Below are 18,676 nucleotides of genomic sequence, written 5' to 3'. Positions count from 1 at the left end.
AAGACATAACTTTATTTGCAAAGAATTTTTAATTAAAAAAGAAAAAATTTCAATCCTCTATTTCTAAAAAAAAACTTTTAATCCCATTTTAATTAAGGAGAAAGAATTCATTTAAAAAATTTTTTTTGGATGATTATTATTAAAATTGTTTTTTCAAATTCTATTAAAAACAATTTTTTGAATTTTTTTAATAAAAAAAATTCTTTTATTAAGAAGAATATTTTAATATTATTATTTTATTAAAACATATTTATTGAATTGTTTCTCTTATTTAAACAAAAATTTCTTATTTGTTCGATATTCAATTTTGTACATACTCAATAAATATATATAAATAAATATTTAAAGAAACTAATAAAAATCAAATCAAATAGTAGTGTGAAATAAAATGCATACTCAAATAAACTTACAAGTTCAATGTCTTCCAACAGTTTTTCGAGTTTCACTTTCTTCCATGAAATTTTGTGCTTCACGTGTCATAAATTCATATTCAGCTAACAAGATTGCAGAATGGGTTCATACAAAAAAAAAGAAAAAAAAAACAAATGTAAATATCTAGAGATGTACAAAATCTCAAACAAATATTCAAACTCAAATTCAAATTTCAAATTAGTCCCATAAATTTCGTCAATTAAAATGAGCCCAAATCACTATAGGTCTTAGCCCAAAATATCCAAATTAATAGCCAAAAATAGAAACACAATTAATTAAACCTAAAATTGGATAAATTAAAATAAATTCTACTAGGCCTAAATTTAATATTTCATAATTCAAGCCTAATTTAATATATATCACAATTGTCCTATGTTCAAATTAAATAGTTCAAATTGGCCAAGCCCATATAAAATATTCAAGTCATCCAACAAATCTCACCCACATTGTGGGCCCAAAATTCATATCAATTAATAAACCCACATTAATAATACAGATGACAAAAAAATAATAATATCTCAAGTCCAATCTAATAAACCCAAACAAATAACCAATTAACAAGCCCACATTAATAATACACATGACCAAAGGAAATAATATTTCAAACTCAATCCAATAAACCCAAACACATAAGCAATAAGTAATAGGCCCAAGTCCAAATAAATTACTATGCAAACCAATAAATGAATAAATAAATAAATAAATAAAGATAAAAAAATGAAAATAAAATAAAGTAAAAATGAAATTTACCATTTTTTTAAGAACTATGGATAGTCAAATTGCTAAAAGGCAATGGCGGGCGGTGGCTTGTGGTGATCAACAATGGTGGTGAGGGTGGCGGCTTGTGGTGATCAACAATGGCGGTGAGGGTGGCAGATGGAGAGAGAATGGCTATGGTGAGAGGAGAGTAGAAAATAATAATAATAATAATAAATAAATAAATAAAAGAAAAGAAAATAAGAAGGAATCAAAAGAAGTGTGTTTGGATGGAGAGAAAGGGAGGGAAAATGAGGGAAGGAAAGAAGTTGGAAAAAAAATCTAGGTTTCGAGTGTTTTTTTTTTTTTTTTTTCTTCAGTCCACTGTGAGTGAGAGGGAACCATGAAGAGAGAGCTGCCAATGGGAAGGAAAAAACCTAAAAAAGGAAAATGAGAAGAGAGAGAATAGAGAAGTGAGGAGAGGGGGTATGGGTCTCACGTGGGGGTATGGGCATGAGAGAGAAAGAGTGGGTGGGGTGGTTGGGGAAGGTAGGAAGATTGAGGAGAGAGAAAGGAAAGAAAAGAAAAGAAAAAGAAAATAATAATAATAATAATAATGGTAATAGTAATAATATACAAAATAATAAAAATTAATAATTAGATGATAAGTGGACAAAAAATATCATAGATTTAAAATTTAAGGACAAAATTGGATTCAAAAGTATTGTAAAAATAAAATCGGGACAAATTTGGGGTCTACAGATTTTATATATATATATATATATATATATATATATAAAAGTATTTTGAAAAATAGTTGGAAATAGATAGTATAAATTGTGGATTTTATATCACATAAATTGAGATTATAGGAGTGATTATAAGAGATAATAGGAGAGAAATTATATGAAAAGTTATGGGAGTGGTGGTATAAAAGATTGTATGAAAAACTTTGTAAGAAATCTTTTATTGTGATAAACTTGTAAATATCCCCTTGATTTCATTCACATTAAGTAGATAATTTTTCTCACAATGTTTTTGGACTTTGACAATCTATGTGATACTATAGTGTATCATCTCTCAATTAAAGGGATGTTCTTGATTTTTTTTCATATGATAATCATTAGTATTTTGTTAATTAGACCGGATTGGTCAGTCCAATCGTCGACTGGATTGGTCGATCCGACCTATGGCCTTTCCAATCCGGTTCTCTCGTTTGAATCATTCACCAACCCGATTGCTTTATGGACAGTTTGTCTTCCATGATTGAGGATTTTAAAGCCCTTTTTATCTCCCTCTGTTTTTGAAGTGGGATAATTGAAATGAGTATTTTAATGAAAAGTTACATTTATAACTGCAAGAGGAGAGCTTGAAACCACAGACCACAGGTTTGAGGAGAGTTGGCCGCGACTATCTTACACAAATAATATTATTAATGTTGTTGATCTAAAAATGTTAGCATGAAAGCTTCCGCTGCACAAGAGTTACAGTAACTGTCCTCTCACTTGAGTCCATTCCATCATTCTGTGTCGTCGTGGAATACTCAGAAGAAACCAACAATAAGAATCAAATCAAAACAGTAGAGAAACTACTGATATTACTATACTCTCTAACTACACGTACTCTAACCATCCATGTCACTGATGGCATCAACCGGCGACTGATGATTTGTCCAGAGTCTCGAAAGCTACAACACTTTACACAAGCCCCGGCCCAATTACCAATACCATTCACATTCCATCGTAGTTAGCTAAAAGATAAAATACCACTTGCATTCCGATCACCCATCAATAAATTTGGAACTGAAGTGTCAAGTGTATTAGTTAGCTTAGCCATTCACTTACGGGGCTGCAAAAATTCCGATTTCCAATAATTTAGTAAACACCTTGGAAGGAGGGACTAAGAGGGCGTATGATAGTGGGTGTCTAACTCCCTTCTACAAGGGAAAAGAGGAAGAGACAAAAGGTCATTGATCATATATGAGTAGTTGTATTGGTGATCAACCTTTCATGGGGTCCATTGTTTCTCGTCTTGGTTTTCATTGTAGGATAATGATTGTCCATTATCTTCTAGCAATTATGGATGCCATTTTTATTCAATGATAAGGACAAGCCTTTTTTTTTTCTCTCATTTTCTCTGATCCCAACCGAAAAAAAATACTTTCCTTGCATTTATGTGATATGCAACTTGGCCATCTTCAGGTCATGTTGTCACTTATTTATTTCTTTCCCTAATGCAATACGTAGGGAATTTCTAAAAGATATAAATGCTAACGGATTTAACTGCCTTACATACATCCCAAATAGAGGCACTTTTTGAACCTTTTATTTTTTCCTTGTGGGAGATTCAAATGATTTTGTTTTGATGCTTCCTATTTCAGTCCAGCCTTTAGTAATGATTGTTTAATTTTTATTTATTTATAATATTTTTGAAGTTTTGACTTTGAATCATATGTTCTTCAATGAGCTGAATCAAAAGATTTTCAAAATCATGAAATTAATTAAAAACCGTTTGAGCATGTTTTCTAAAAAACAATTTTTAAAAATAGGATTCAGGAAACATGATAAAATGAATCCTAGGTTTTTCTTTTATTTTTAAAAATTTGTGAAAACAACTTCTACTAATTTTCTAAAAATTATTCCTTATTTTACTTTATTTTTAAAAATTGTTTTTAAAGAAAAACATTAGAAATTTTTAAAAACGTTTTTTTATTTTTATTTTTAAAAAAAATTGTTTTTAAATCACATGATATTAAGGAAATTATATTTTAGTTATTGTATGATTATCTTGACATAATTAGCTGATTGTATAGGAGCATAATTTACCTTATATTTCTGATTCTATAGCTATAATTTAGGAGAAGATCAGATCAAATATGTGTATATATATACTACATTCTGTTAATGAGAAAAGTATCCAATTTGAAGCCAATCTCTTTATTCTTGTTATGGTATCAGAGCCAGAACAACAAACCACCATGGCTGGCAGTCAGAAGGCTTCTGGATCAGAAAACAAGACCATCAATCCTTCACATCCCCTCTATATTCATCATTCAGATCAACCAGGCCATCTTTTGGTGCCCATCAAATTAAATGGGGTCAACTATCAATCATGGAGCAAAGCAGTTATTCATGCCCTTACTGCCAAGAAGAAGATCGGCTTCGTCAACGGGACAGTTGAAGAACCATCGCAGGAAGATGAACCCTTTCTGTTTGAACAGTGGAATCAATGCAACAGCATGATACTTTCTTGGCTAACTCATGCTGTTGAATCGGACATTGCTGAAGGAATTATCCATGCTAAAACAGCACGCGAAGTGTGGGTTGATTTACGCGACCAGTTTTCTCAAAAGAATGCTCCAGCGGTTTTTCAAATACCAAAATCAATCGCCACCATGTCGCAAGGAACGATGACAGTAGCTGCATATTTTACAAAGATCAAAGCCTTATGGGACGAGCTTGAGACATACCGTTCCCCGCTGACCTGCAACCAACGACAAACACATCTCGAGCAAAGGGAGGAAGACCGTCTTATGCAATTTCTAATGGGTTTGAATGAGTCATATAAGGCAGTGAGATCCAATATTTTGATGATGTCGTCATTGCCCAATGTCCGTCAAGCATACTCTTTAATTGTCCAGGAAGAGATGCAACGACAAGTTTCTTCTGAGCCAATCGAGAATTTCTCAATAGCTGCCGCAGTCCCGGGAAAAGGAGGTAATCCAAGACAGAAAATATGTGACCATTGTAACAGATCCGGACATACCATAGATGAATGTCGAACTCTTAAATTTCATTGTAAGTTCTGTGATAAAAGAGGTCACACGGAGGATAGATGTCGACTGAAAAATGGGAGCAATAACAAAGCGGGACAATTCCGAGGACAACGTCCTTTTGGTCGTGGGAATCAGCCCTCAGCAAACGCGACAGAATCCCAGGAAATGTCTGATTCGACTTCTTCTAGTACAGTCCAGGGTTCACTACAGAACAAATACAACAGTTGGCTCAACAATTCGTGCATTAAATCACAGTAATTCGGTAATATTGACGCATATGCAAATGCTGCAGGTTTGATTCCATCAACTCTTGTGTCTGTTAATTCTAGTAGTACAAGTTCTTGGATTTTGGATACAGGTGCCACGGATCACATTGTTTCCCACATGTCTCTTCTCACTGATCTCAAACCTTCTAATGTCACAACCGTTAATTTACCAAATGGTGCAGCATCACCAATAACACACACTGGCACCGTTATTTTTGATTCCCAATTGACCCTTAAAGATGTTTTATGTGTCCCATCCTTTAACTTGAATTTAATTTCGGCTAACAAACTCGCAAAAGATCAGAATTGCTGCATCATATTCTTTCCTGACTATTGTATTTTGCAGGACTTGGTTTCGGGGAAGATGATTGGCTCGGGTAAACAGCGTGGTGGTCTATACTACATGCATCCATCAACAAATAAATCGGTTGTCTTTCATGTTTCTCAACCGTCTGACTTATGGCATTTACGCCTGGGTCATCCCTCTTTTTCTCATTTTAAATTATTATCACATTTGCTTCCAGATGTTCATAAAGAATTAGGAAATCATTGTTCAATTTGCCCACAGGCTAAGCAGACACGCTTGCCCTTTCCCAAAAGTTCAATAACTACAAAATTTCCTTTTTCTCTTTTACATTGTGATGTCTGGGGTCCTCACAAAATTCCTGCACATACTGGTTCACGTTATTTCCTTACAATTGTTGACGATTTTTCTCGTTGCACATGGATTTTCCTTATGCATCATAAATCAGAAACACAATCTTTGTTAACTAATTTTGTGCAATTCGTCAAAACTCAATTCCACACAGATGTTCAAACGGTAAGAATGGATAATGGCACAGAATTTATTCCTCTTCGCATCTTTCTTCAAAATAAAGGAATTGAAACTTCAAACCTCTTGCATTTATACTCCGCAACAAAACGGAGTTGTAGAACGCAAACATCGACACATTTTAAATGTTGCCCGTTCTCTCATGTTTCAATCAAATGTCCCACTTGAGTTTTGGGGGGAATGTGTTTTAACAGCCGTTTATCTGATAAACCGCATTCCGACTCCATTGCTCTCAAACAAATCACCATTCGAGGTCTTATATAATCGGCCTCCTTCACTCACACATTTGCGAGTTTTTGGTTGTGAATGCTATGTAACCAATGTTCACCCCAAACAGAAATTTGACCCTCGGGCATCTATTTGTGTTTTTTTGGGGTATCCACATGGAAAAAAAGGCTATAAAGTACTCGATTTGCGAACACAAAAAATATCAGTCAGCCGAGATGTATTCTTTCGGGAAAATATTTTTCCTTTCCATCATAGTTCTTCTCAATCTCAACAACATTCACCTTCTCTTCTTTACCGCTTCCCATTTCTTTCGATTCCACACCTCAGCCGATATCTCTTCCTCGTTTTTCTCCAAGTTCCACTCCTCCCTTGTCGCATCACAATCCTGTATTATCTCCACCTTCCTCTAATACTGATGTTCCCGAACCTTTATCCCCAGAATCAGTTGCGTCACCCTTACCTTCTTCTCCATCTCCTTCTTCGCTTTCTTCCCCGCCTTCCGTGCCTCAGTACCCTCCAACACGTCAGCCCTTCCCCCACCATGAACCCCTCTTCGACGTTCCACTCGCCATATTCAGCCTCCTGCCTGGCACCACGACTATGCCATGTCTGCCCAGCTTAATCCTTCTTCCACGCAATCAAGTTCTCGTCAAGGTACAAGGTATCCCCTCTCTTCTCACCTTTCTTTTTTTCGTTTTTCACCCCATCACCGTGCTTTTTTAGCTCTTTTGACAGCCCAAACCGAACCTTCATCCTTTGAACAAGCTGACTGTGATCCACGTTGGCGCCAAGCCATGTCCACTGAACTTCAGGCTCTAGAACGAAACAACACTTGGGAGATGGTCCCTCTTCCTCCGGGACACAAACCCATTGGCTGCCGCTGGGTGTACAAGATCAAATATCATTCTGATGGAACCATTGAACGCTATAAAGCACGTTTGGTTGCCAAGGGCTACACACAAGTCGCCGGTATCGACTATCAGGAAACCTTTTCTCCAACTGCCAAACTCACCACTCTTCGCTGTTTGCTGACTGTCGCAGCTTCCAGAAATTGGTACATCCATCAGCTTGATGTGCACAACGCATTCCTTCATGGCAATTTACAAGAAGAGGTTTATATGACTCCACCTCCTGGTCTTCGCCGACAGGGGGAGAATCTGGTATGTCGGCTTCGCAAATCTATTTACGGTTTGAAACAGGCATCACGCAATTGGTTCTCAACTTTTACAGCTACTGTTAAGTCTGCGGGTTACATACAGTCCAAAGCAGATTATTCACTTTTTACTAAATCCCAAGGTAACAAGTTCACTGCTATTCTCATTTATGTTGATGATATCCTGTTGACTGGTAATGATTTGCATGAAATCAAGATGCTCAAGACTCATCTGCTCAAGCGTTTTTTTATTAAAGACCTCGGTGAATTGAAATATTTTTTGGGTATAGAATTCTCTCGCTCTAAAAAGGGAATCTTTATGTCTCAAAGAAAATATGCATTAGATATTTTGCAAGACACAGGATTGACAGGAGTGAAGCCCGAAAAATTTCCAATGGAGCAAAACTTGAAATTGACTGATGAAGATGGCGAGTTACTTCATGATCCAAGTAGGTATCGGAGACTGGTTGGCAGATTAATATACTTGACTGTAACCAGGCCTGACATAGTGTATTCAGTACGTACACTAAGTCAATTCATGAACACACCTCGGAAGCCGCACTGGGAAGCAGCATTACGGGTCCTCCGATATATTAAAGGATCACCAGGTCAAGGTCTTTTCTTCCATCTGAAAATAATTTAACACTCAGCGCATTTTGCGATTCAGATTGGGAGGATGTCGTATGTCAAGACGTTCCGTTTCTGGTTATTGTGTTTTCCTCGGATCATCACTCATCTCTTGGAAATCAAAAAACAAACGAATGTTTCACGTTCGTCAGCAGAAGCAGAGTATAGAGCAATGGCGAATACTTGCCTGGAATTGACTTGGTTGAGGTACATACTTAAAGATTTGAAGGTTGAATTGGACAAACCAGCACCATTGTTTTGTGATAATCAAGCAGCTTTATATATTGCGGCTAATCCAGTTTTTCACGAACGTACTAAACACATTGAGATTGATTGTCATATAGTTCGAGAAAAACTTCAAGCTGGGGTAATTCGTCCGTGTTATGTTTCTACAAAGATGCAGTTGGCGGACGTTTTTACAAAGGCACTTGGCAAAGAGCAGTTCGAATTTTTGTGCACCAAGTTGGGAGTTCTTGATTTGCACTCTCCAACTTGAGGGGGAGTATTAAGGAAATTATATTTTAGTTATTGTATGATTATCTTGACATAATTAGCTGATTGTATAGGAGCATAATTTACCTTATATTTCTGATTCTATAGCTATAATTTAGGAGAAGATCAGATCAAATATGTGTATATATATACTACATTCTGTTAATGAGAAAAGTATCCAATTTGAAGCCAATCTCTTTATTCTTGTTACATGACTAAATCAGCTCTTAACTTCTTGATTTATTTTCATTTCTTGGTTGTTGCCATCAATTAGAGTGTAATTCAATAATAAGCTTAGTGAGCATTGGAGAGTCTGTCATTCAATTACAGAGTTCCTTTGTTAGTGGATTCAGTATCGAACTCATGGTTTTCGACAGGTACCGAAAACCTCTCTCCAAAGCGTAACTAATACTTTGGACTACAAAAGACAAAAAACCAAAACTTAACCAGGAAACTTCAAGTGGGGTGATCGGCAGATTGGGTCTTTATTATTATTATTTTTATAGAACATAAAAATTTAATAATATTTTAATAAGATAAACTATTTCAAAAAATGAGGAATTTTTTTCTTTAATCTAAAGCCAACAAATAAATGTAGAGAAAAATTTGATGAAAATGTAAAAGTTAATTTACAAGCATTTTAATAAGATAAACTATTTTTTAAAAAAAAAAAGTGAGTAATTTTTTCTTTAATCTAAGTCAAATTAATAAAAGTAAAAAAAAAAAATATTTAGTGAAAATGCAATTGAAATATATATTTGGTTTTCCAAGAATTTTTTATTTTTATTTTTGAAGAATAAATTTAAACAAAAGATAATTTATTTGGATATAGAATTAAAGTGATAAATATGACAATGAATTAAAAAAAGGAAAAAAAATGATAATTTTTTGTTAATTTTTTTAAATAGCCAATTTCTTTGTATCCTAGGCTTGTTGCTTTTAAAAATAAAGTGTATTTAAGTAATTTTTTTATCTTAAATTTAATTATATTATTAATTCATCATTTTTATAATTTCTATGTGCCATTGCAAGCTAACAAATGTGAATTTTTAGTGATTTTTGTGATATCGTTCCTCTACATTTCCATGTTGCTCTCTAGTCTTCCAATTTCACTCCAAACTATTCATTTCCACTCTAAACAAAGGAATTACAAGTAGTCCCAAGGCTTTGTATCCAAAGTCTCGTTTAGTTGTACCTATGTCTCATATCTTTGTACCATAGTTCTATGGCATTGTACCCTACGTAGATTGCATTTAGTAAGGTGTAATTAAATAATCTAGAGTTTTTTGCTAAGGGAAAAGAAGAATTCTTGATATTTAAATATTTATAGATAAGTGACACTTGCATTTATCAATTTTTCATAATTTTAGTGATTCCATTCTCATACCTTCAAAATCCACTCCCTAATTGTTGAATTAAGGACAAAATTATTAGTACTCTAAAAACAATGTGCCCAAGGTTTCACTTTGTTGTACTTTAATCATATTTTTTTTTGTATCTTGATCTTCTATCTTTGTATCCTATCCTTATCTAATTTTGTACCAAAAGTATTTAAGTTTATTTAATATATAACCACTCATTTATTTATACAAATTTAAAATAATTATAAATTTTAAAGAGACAATCATTATTACATTTTGATTAAAAAGCTAAACTATTTACAATTTTTAAATGATATTTTTAAAATTATATTTTATAAAATATTCTAAAACTTATAAATTATTGATTTATTTGATAGTTTAGTTATACATTTACTAAAATTCTTTTAAATGATAAATGTGACAATAAAAGAGACTCAAGAAAAAAAGAATATTTAAGGAATGGTATATCACTTCCATAGAGATTGAACCATCTTGTATTGAGAAGAAAATTTGTACAAGGAAGTTTAAATTTCAATCCTCAAGATTTGATATATAAGGTATGTATAACAAACAATAAAATCACGCAATAAGCTCAAACATATAATCTAATAGAATAAATCCCTAAGATTAAGCCAAATAATCTCCAAGATACTATATTGGAATCAAAACTTACTCTTAGAGGAAGACTCGTATGGACCACTTCTTGAATATCACCATGGAGGAATGAGTTTTTAACATCCATTTTGAAGAGGGGCCAACCTTGTGACCTAGAATAGCTAACAAAGTTCAAACAATTGTCATTTTGGCCATTGGAATAAATGTCTCATGATAATTGATCTCATATTCTTGCCAGCTTCCAAGAGTAACCAAACAAGCTTTATAATGATCCAAAGTTCCATCAGGTTTTTGTTTGATTAAGTAAACCCATTTGCATCCAACTAGCCGACACCCATCTAAACAAGGAACAATGTCTCAAGTAAGACTTTTTGTTAAAGCCTCCAATTCTTCATTCATAGGTGATTGCCAATGTGAATACTTTTTAACTTGTGAATAAGAATTGGGAACATCGATGGAGGACAAGGTAGTCATGAGAAACTAGCGATCAGGAGGGTTAATTTGTTGAGTGGATCTTCATAGAGAAAGGGCAATTGGAATATTGGTTGCCTCAAATGATTCAATATTAAGATCAAGGCAAGGGGAAGTTCCTCAATTAAGACTTTCTATTTCTTAACTGCTAATTATGCCTCTTCACAAATACATTAACCCAAGTTTAAATCCAGTGACATTAGAAGTATCATGGTGAAAGTCATGTAGATAAGAATATGAAGATGGAGTGAGAACATGAGTATTTTAAAAAAATATAATCACAAAGGTTTCCTTTGTTATGATCCCATTACTCATTGCACTTGCATTTCTCAAAATATCAATTTTGTTGAACAAAACTAACATACCCAAAAGTGTTAACCATTATATGTAGTCTCTTCATGAATTGGTATCCATAATCTTATCAAACCACTTCTTATCACCATTTATAGTGTGCCCTTTCACAGATGGCCTCTTCACCAATTTTACAACATCCAATGGCGTATCTTTAGTGCCACTTTGTCAATTGGAATTATCATTTTACATGGGAAGCATCAGTGGAGATGAGAGTTTTCCATTTGGGTCACCAGCAGTGAAGAACCCATCTCAACTATCGGGATAATAGACCTCAATTGTGACTTTTGGAACTCTTCTTAAAGGCGAAATTATCATCTTGGTGTTGGTTCCTACTGCATGTTAGTAGGCCTGCTTTTCTTGAAGAGATGGGCATACCTCTTGGGATTTGGCTGAGTTTAGCATATGAGATGCAATTTGTTTCCCTCGTGAATCTCAAACAAAAGCTTGCACTATGCTCACCGATGAAACAAACCTAGGTATTCTTTGTTCCATGAGTCTTGACTTTCGTGAAGCCCACCTGAGAGATATTTGTACAATCTCCTTCTAGACCCCGTTTTGTGGAGCTCAACCCCACAGCGAAATGGATCAATCTCAGTTTCAGCCAGCAAAAAGAAAGAGACGACCACTCATTTCATATTCTCTATCTATAACATCGACTATAATTCCACCCAGAAGTCACTCTGACATCATCAACCGCTGAGGCACATTCTCGTGCACACCAGAAAAGTTACCAATAACAGAGGAAGACAAAAATAGGAAGGAGACCATGGAGATAAAACATAGAAATAAGTAAAGAAAAACACCAAATGAAGCTCCCTTTCATGGGTCATCAGTGAGTTTGCTAACTGGTGGGAGAGACCGAAATGGACTTTAAATATAAATAATAATAAATAAAAAACAAGGTTGCAGATGTCTTATAGAGAAACCAAAACAGAACAAAAAATAGAAAAGAAAAACAAAGCATGATTTTAGATTCTATAGAAACAAAGAAATAGAAGTGTTTGCAAATGATCTTAGATATGCATGTTTTCTAATGTCCACACTAAATCTTCATAAACAAACCCAAACATTAGCAATAAATAGAGCAAAATGGTGCAAAAATGGGACAACAGAGCATGTAGTGACTGTACCTAAATAAATCCAACTCGAACAAGGATTGTTCGACTTTAAGCACTTGATTTCGTAGCTTCCCTAAACTTAGCAAAAGCCTTCCCTTGCTTATGCGATTCTCCTTGCTCACATTCTCCCAAAAACCTCTACCCCTCTCCTCTTCCTAGACTTCCCTTATGTTCCTCACCGATACCCCTCTATTTGAGGTGGTGATGTCCTTGCCACACGTCTCATGCAGCCCGCCTTGAACACTTGTAGAGGTCGTCCCCACTCCTCCAAATGAAAAGAAAAACAAAGAAAAACCCCATTCTCTCGGTCCAAAGAGCAGTCTACAACATTATTCTAAGATATTTTTATTTTTATTTAAAAATGTGTGTAAATGTATTATTTTATTGTTTATTATAGCATGTTTATGATATAAAACTTAAATTAAAAATTTAATTTTACAGTTATATACATATATACATATATAAATAGTACTTATTTAATGTTTTAATTATAATTAACATGATTACAACAAAAAAAGTTTATTTCGGTTTCAGATTGGTATCGGGTCAAAATTTCACTCCAACTATTTTGCAAATGGGCACCTCCATTGTTGTACCTACAAAGAGCTCGCTGCACTTTTAGTCTCTTCTATCTTTTATTTCCTCGTAGTTTCTTTTAATTAGATAATTATAATAATAAATTATTTTTTAAAAAAAAACCAAACAAAATCTTGTTGAGATCACATGAATGATGTGTACAGTTTTTTATATTTAATTTATGGGATGGTCAAACATTTGAAGGAAGCTATGCGGTGGGCGGATACTTCCCAGAATGTGAGCCGTAATTTCTAATTTTTATAACGTAAGGAGCGGTCACATTTAACACGATAGCAAGTCAACAACCAACGTAGAACATATCAAAAGTAGGTTAACTTTGCGGGCTGGTCAAACTAGAATCACATCTGGACTGTCCGGTACAATTCCAAACCGCGTTCTGAAGTTTAAAATTGCTGGCGGATTACCATAACACTTCTCTCATTTCCTGGTTTCCAAAAGACGACACAAAAAGACGGAAATGCCCGTTTGACCCCAACACCCAAAAGCTGAGTGACAAAGTCTTCCTTTGCTGAAAGTAGATTTATGATATTCATTCAGCTTTTACTTACATTTTAAACTAATCAAACATTGAAACCTCCTTCCATAATTTTATATGTGCTCAGGGTGCTGCCCTCAGCAGGATAGTCTCTCAGTTTTCAATTCTCAGATAATTGAAAAAAATCATTTTTTAATTATTAAATTTGTATTAACCATATTCAAATTCATTTTACCTTTTCTATTTATTATTATTTCCCTTCTTTTATCTTAATTATAATTTACGAGGAATAATATATTAATTTAATAATTTAAAATTAATTTTATTAAATAATTTTAATACTTAAAATAAAAATTAAGTAATAAATTTTAAGTTTATAACTTAAATATAATTTAAATCTAATAAGTATTGAGATTTACTAAACACTTATCTAAGTGTTTTCTTTTTTTACTTTTTGAGTGAAAATAATTTTTTTTCATATTTGAATCATATTTTTATTTTTTGTTAACTTATTACTTATTTTTAAAAAATTTTATAAAATAAAAAAGTAAAAATATTTGGAATGCTAAAAATAATATATTGGTTTTGCTTTATTTTTTTAAAAAAATATTAAAAAACAAATAACTTAATAGTTAACACTATTAAATATCATTTAATTTTAAGTCCTAAAATGAAAAAATAAATACCGCTTAAAATTGCTTTCAAATACAATTAGGTTATTTTTCAATATGATCCAATTACGTGTAAATATGATTATACTATACAATTGAATCAAATTAATTCTCCCAAGTATAATAAGATTTGATTCCACATCACTAAACTCTAACTACATCATAGGAAATTTTATTAGATGTGATAGTGAAAATATTAAGATGAATGAAAATGTTTATAGTTCCATTTTAAGAGTATTTTTACCTAAAATGATTTTAGTGGAAGTATTTTTAATAAAAGAATGTTTAGGAAAATAATCTATTAATTGTTTTTTTTAAATATCAGGATAAATAATTTTTTAAAGTTACAAATAATTTTCAAAATTTTAAAATTTTATTAAACATATGAACTTTTTTTTTTCTTCAAAATTACTTTTAAGACCAAAAGTATTCCTTAAAATCATTGTCAAATGGACTATAAGACCCGAATACTTATAATTTTTTTTCCTTCAAGTTTTATAATTATTTTCACTTATAAACCATTTCTAAATTATTTTATAATGTTTTAAAGCTATTTCTACAATAAATGTTTTTTAAAAATAACCTAATAAATAAATCCTAAATTGTTTAAATAGTTTCATACGCCCACCCCTCCCTTACTCTTATTTTTCCAAAAATATGATTTAATTATTCTAAAACAAAATTATAGTTGAGACTTGACAGATACCTTTTGGCAACAAAAAAAAAAAAAACTAAGCAACATGTGAGTCATGTTCGAGATGTGAACGCGGAGTAAGTCAATCCACAAACAGATCATCAGCCGTCCAAAACTGTCCACCGCGTTATACTTGCAGACAGTCCGCGTAGCACCACAACACTGCTCTCGCCCAGGAAAGTTACGAGAAATTGACGGAGATGCCCTTCATACCTATTCCACGAAAAGACACTGATATTCGCGTTAGAAACTGGCGTACAGTAACTGCTACCGCTTTTCTCTCACTTTTCCAGTTTTGAAATTTCAAATCTGTTCACACCTCATCACGTCCCTTCATTTTCCTCTACCAACTTCTTATTCAAAATCTACGGACTTGATGCAAGCAGGTCACCCGCTGGTAGCCGAATGAAGATGCTTCCGTTGACACTAGGGCGAGATTTTAGAACACGCAAGGGACAGCCGTCGACGAAGGGGGGCGAGTATTTGTTATTGTGGCATCCACATGCCTGGACTGTTGTGCGGTTAAGAGAAGCGCGTGAGAAGATAGAATCTTCTTAGACGCAACGCCTACTCCTTCATCCGACTCAACGCTCTCTCAGCCGCTCAAACATATATACCGCACCCCTGTCCGATTCCTCATCATCAATTTCTGAAATTCTCACCATCTTCCCCATCTCTTTTGTGGTTTTTGTTTTAGAAGCAAGTTGATTTCACAGTGTTCAGAAAATGTTCAGACTGAGTAACAACCTTGTTGGCATCCTCAACTTCATCACCTTCCTGCTCTCAGTCCCTATCTTGGGAGCGGGAATATGGCTGAGCCACCGAGCCAGCACCGACTGCGAGAAGTTTTTGGAGAAGCCCGTGATAGCGCTTGGTGTGTTTCTCATGGTGGTGTCACTGGCGGGGCTGATCGGGGCCTGTTGCAGAGTGTCGTGGCTTCTCTGGGTCTACCTACTGGTGATGTTTCTCTTGATCGTGCTTCTCTTCTGCTTCACCATCTTCGCCTTTGTGGTCACTAACAAGGGTGCCGGAGAGGTTTTGTCTGGGAAGGGGTATAAGGAGTATAGGCTCGGGGATTACTCCAATTGGCTGCAAAAGAGGGTTAACAACACCAAGAACTGGAACAGGATCAAGAGCTGTTTGCAGGATGGCAAGGTGTGTCAGAGCTTGAGCCAGGACAAGGTTGGCGAAACTGTTCAGCAGTTTTATGCGGAGCAGTTGTCTCCCATTCAGGTATGGTGTTTGTTTCAGATCTGGGTTTTGTGTTCGTTTCATTCTTCACAAAATTCTTTCTTTTGATTCTGTAGCATGTATTTTTTTCGGATCGATCCGATTCCACTTTTCAATTTCTGTTTTTTCTGTTTCCTCCGTAGTTTTGATTTAGGTTTATTGCAAGAAATCTCCCACACTGGTTTGAGATTTGGAAGTTTTGAAATTTCTTTTTGGGTCAAGAAAGAAGAAAGATTCTCGTAGGGGCAAAATTGATTATTAAACCTTTAGTTGATTTATTTATTTTCCTTTTGGTATTATTTAATTCAATGCATGTGCTGTATTCTGTGAGTGAGTTTTCTTTATCTTTTGCGTGTGAGATTTTCTCGGAAAGGTAAGAGCCTTTTTGAAATTGAAAAATTCAAAATTGGAGTAAAATTCAAACTAGATTTGAACTTTTCAGGGGTTCTAATTCAAGTCTGTATGTAGTCTTTTGTTGAATTTCTGTGAACCCTAAATTGTTGTTCTGGGTTTCTTGCACGACTCTCGAGAATTTTTGAAACTGGTTCCAGTTTAGCACTATGCAGAACTGCCTTACCAATTAACCCTCCAAGAAACGATCTTCCCATATTAATTCTCTCCAGAGGCTTTATGTCCGTATTCATAGAAATAAATCATCTGTTCATAGAACTAAATGCCTTGATAAAATTTTGTCCTTTTTCAGATGTTGCTGTTCTTGTTGTCATTAAACTACAATCTGTTTCTGATTGGTATTTGTTTATTTGCAGTCTGGTTGCTGTAAGCCATCAAATGATTGTGGTTTCACCTATGTCACTCCGACTAATTGGACCTCGACGAACGCGGCTACATACACCAACTCTGACTGTTCTTTGTGGAATAATGACCCTAGCATTCTGTGCTACAATTGCCAGGCGTGCAAAGCCGGAGTGCTGGACAATCTGAAGCGTGATTGGAAGAAGGTTGCCATTATCAACATTATATTCCTTGTTTTCCTCATTATTGTATACTCCATTGGATGCTGTGCATTCAGGAACAACAGAGAGGACAATGCTCAACCCAGATGGAAGCCATACCCTTGAGATCATTTCCAATAGGCTGGATTGGATATTAGTGAGGAGAGTTGTAGAGGGCTCCTACCTCTTATTGTATGAATTCAGTATTACAACCGTTGCATTAGCATTTGGTTCTTTTCTCTTGTATAGCTTTCTGTGTATGCTTGACATTTCATGTGACATCGGAGCTATGGTTCTTATGTAGTTGGGGCTTGTTATATTTTGGTTGCAGCAAGTTTGATGATTCTGACTTCATTGATTTGGTGTAACCCATTAGTTGAAAGGGTGTGGGGGTTCATAACAGGTGCTGCTATCAGTTTTCCTGTTGAATCAGGACCTGTGCAATACATCCCTTACCCTCAACATTGATGCTAAGATTTCCGAAAAATTGCTGATTAGAAGTTGTAAGTTGTAATATGAACTTTTCCTCTGTGGAAGTATCAGGCAAGTGAAGACAGAGACGCGTATGAGCAAACAATATAAGGCATGATGAGGTGTTTTTGGAAAATTAGTCCAGACGAGTCATCCCACTCAGGATACGCATTGAATGCTTGTGGTGCAGCGATATTTTTTCTGATGTGACACTTGAGAAAGAGGGATATCCAAGGCCCAAGGGTGGTTATAGATAAGATGAGAACCAAATTGATCCCCTCAAGATATTAATATCTTGGCAGCATGTAAGTCTTGACTTACAAATGTAGGAACCATGTAAGTCAAGACTGGCAGCCCAAGCATTATTATCCTTTGGTTCCAGTCATCTAGCTACCACTCTCATATGTTGGAGCCTAGATGCACCATTACGAAATATGGGGCCTTGGTTGACGTACGTACCTGACGTGGAAGGCATTATATTTGGGTAGGCCACACCCCCCAATCATTCAAAACCTGTATAACAAGTTGGCCAAGCGAGGTGGGCCTGTGCAGTTGTTGTGGTTCTCCTTTCACCTGATCCGTTGGTTTTGGGTAAAAGCTCAACTTCAAGGTAACCGCACCAAAACCCGTATAAATAAAATGACGTCCAAGCGTAGGGTGCAATTTTAGCTTAAAAAAAACTGGTGAATCAAGTACCGAGCCTGAAAGTGATCTTGGAATGCAAATGAAGTGGAAAGATTAAGAGAATGAAAAAAAATGACCGTCAGAAACTCTTTCTTGATTTCATGCTTTGGACAAGAAAGTGATTGAAAAGTTGTGCAAAATAAAAATTAGTTAATCCTTAGGGTCCATTCCTTATCATAGAATGATCCTTGCTATCAATAACTCTATTATTAGTGTTTGCCTATTAATTGATCCCCTGTATTAATGTCATTTTTCTTAAAATATTAATAATTTAAAATTTGTTGTCCTGACTCATATGAGAATGTTCTAAGTAAACTTGATTGGACATGTCTGGCCACTTCAACCACTGAAGCATTTTATTGGTTGGACAAAAACTGCACTCGAGAATTCCTTGCAACTTTGAACAATGAGAAAGTTGTGTTTGCAGCCAGCTACTTGAAAGTAATGTGATAATCAAACTCTAATAAGATGGAATATGAGA

At 34.7% G+C, this 18,676-nt stretch overlaps 1 protein-coding gene across 1 annotated transcript; it reads left to right on the top strand.

The window, feature by feature from the left end:
• Nucleotides 1-15,404: 15,404 nt before the first annotated feature.
• On the top strand, nucleotides 15,405-17,386 carry LOC117925219 (tetraspanin-8-like). The gene is made up of 2 exons (XM_034844164.1): nucleotides 15,405-16,090; nucleotides 16,855-17,386. Exons 1-2 carry the CDS (start codon nucleotides 15,584-15,586, stop codon nucleotides 17,164-17,166), a joined length of 819 nt encoding a protein of 272 aa, XP_034700055.1. The 5' UTR covers nucleotides 15,405-15,583; the 3' UTR covers nucleotides 17,167-17,386.
• Nucleotides 17,387-18,676: the final 1,290 nt, after the last annotated feature.

The sequence above is a fragment of the Vitis riparia genome, chromosome 11, assembly GCF_004353265.1.
Source record: "Vitis riparia cultivar Riparia Gloire de Montpellier isolate 1030 chromosome 11, EGFV_Vit.rip_1.0, whole genome shotgun sequence".
Taxonomy (NCBI): Eukaryota; Viridiplantae; Streptophyta; class Magnoliopsida; order Vitales; family Vitaceae; genus Vitis; species Vitis riparia.
Note: the sequence above shows the minus strand (reverse complement) of the source record. Positions and strands in the feature narration are given on the sequence as shown.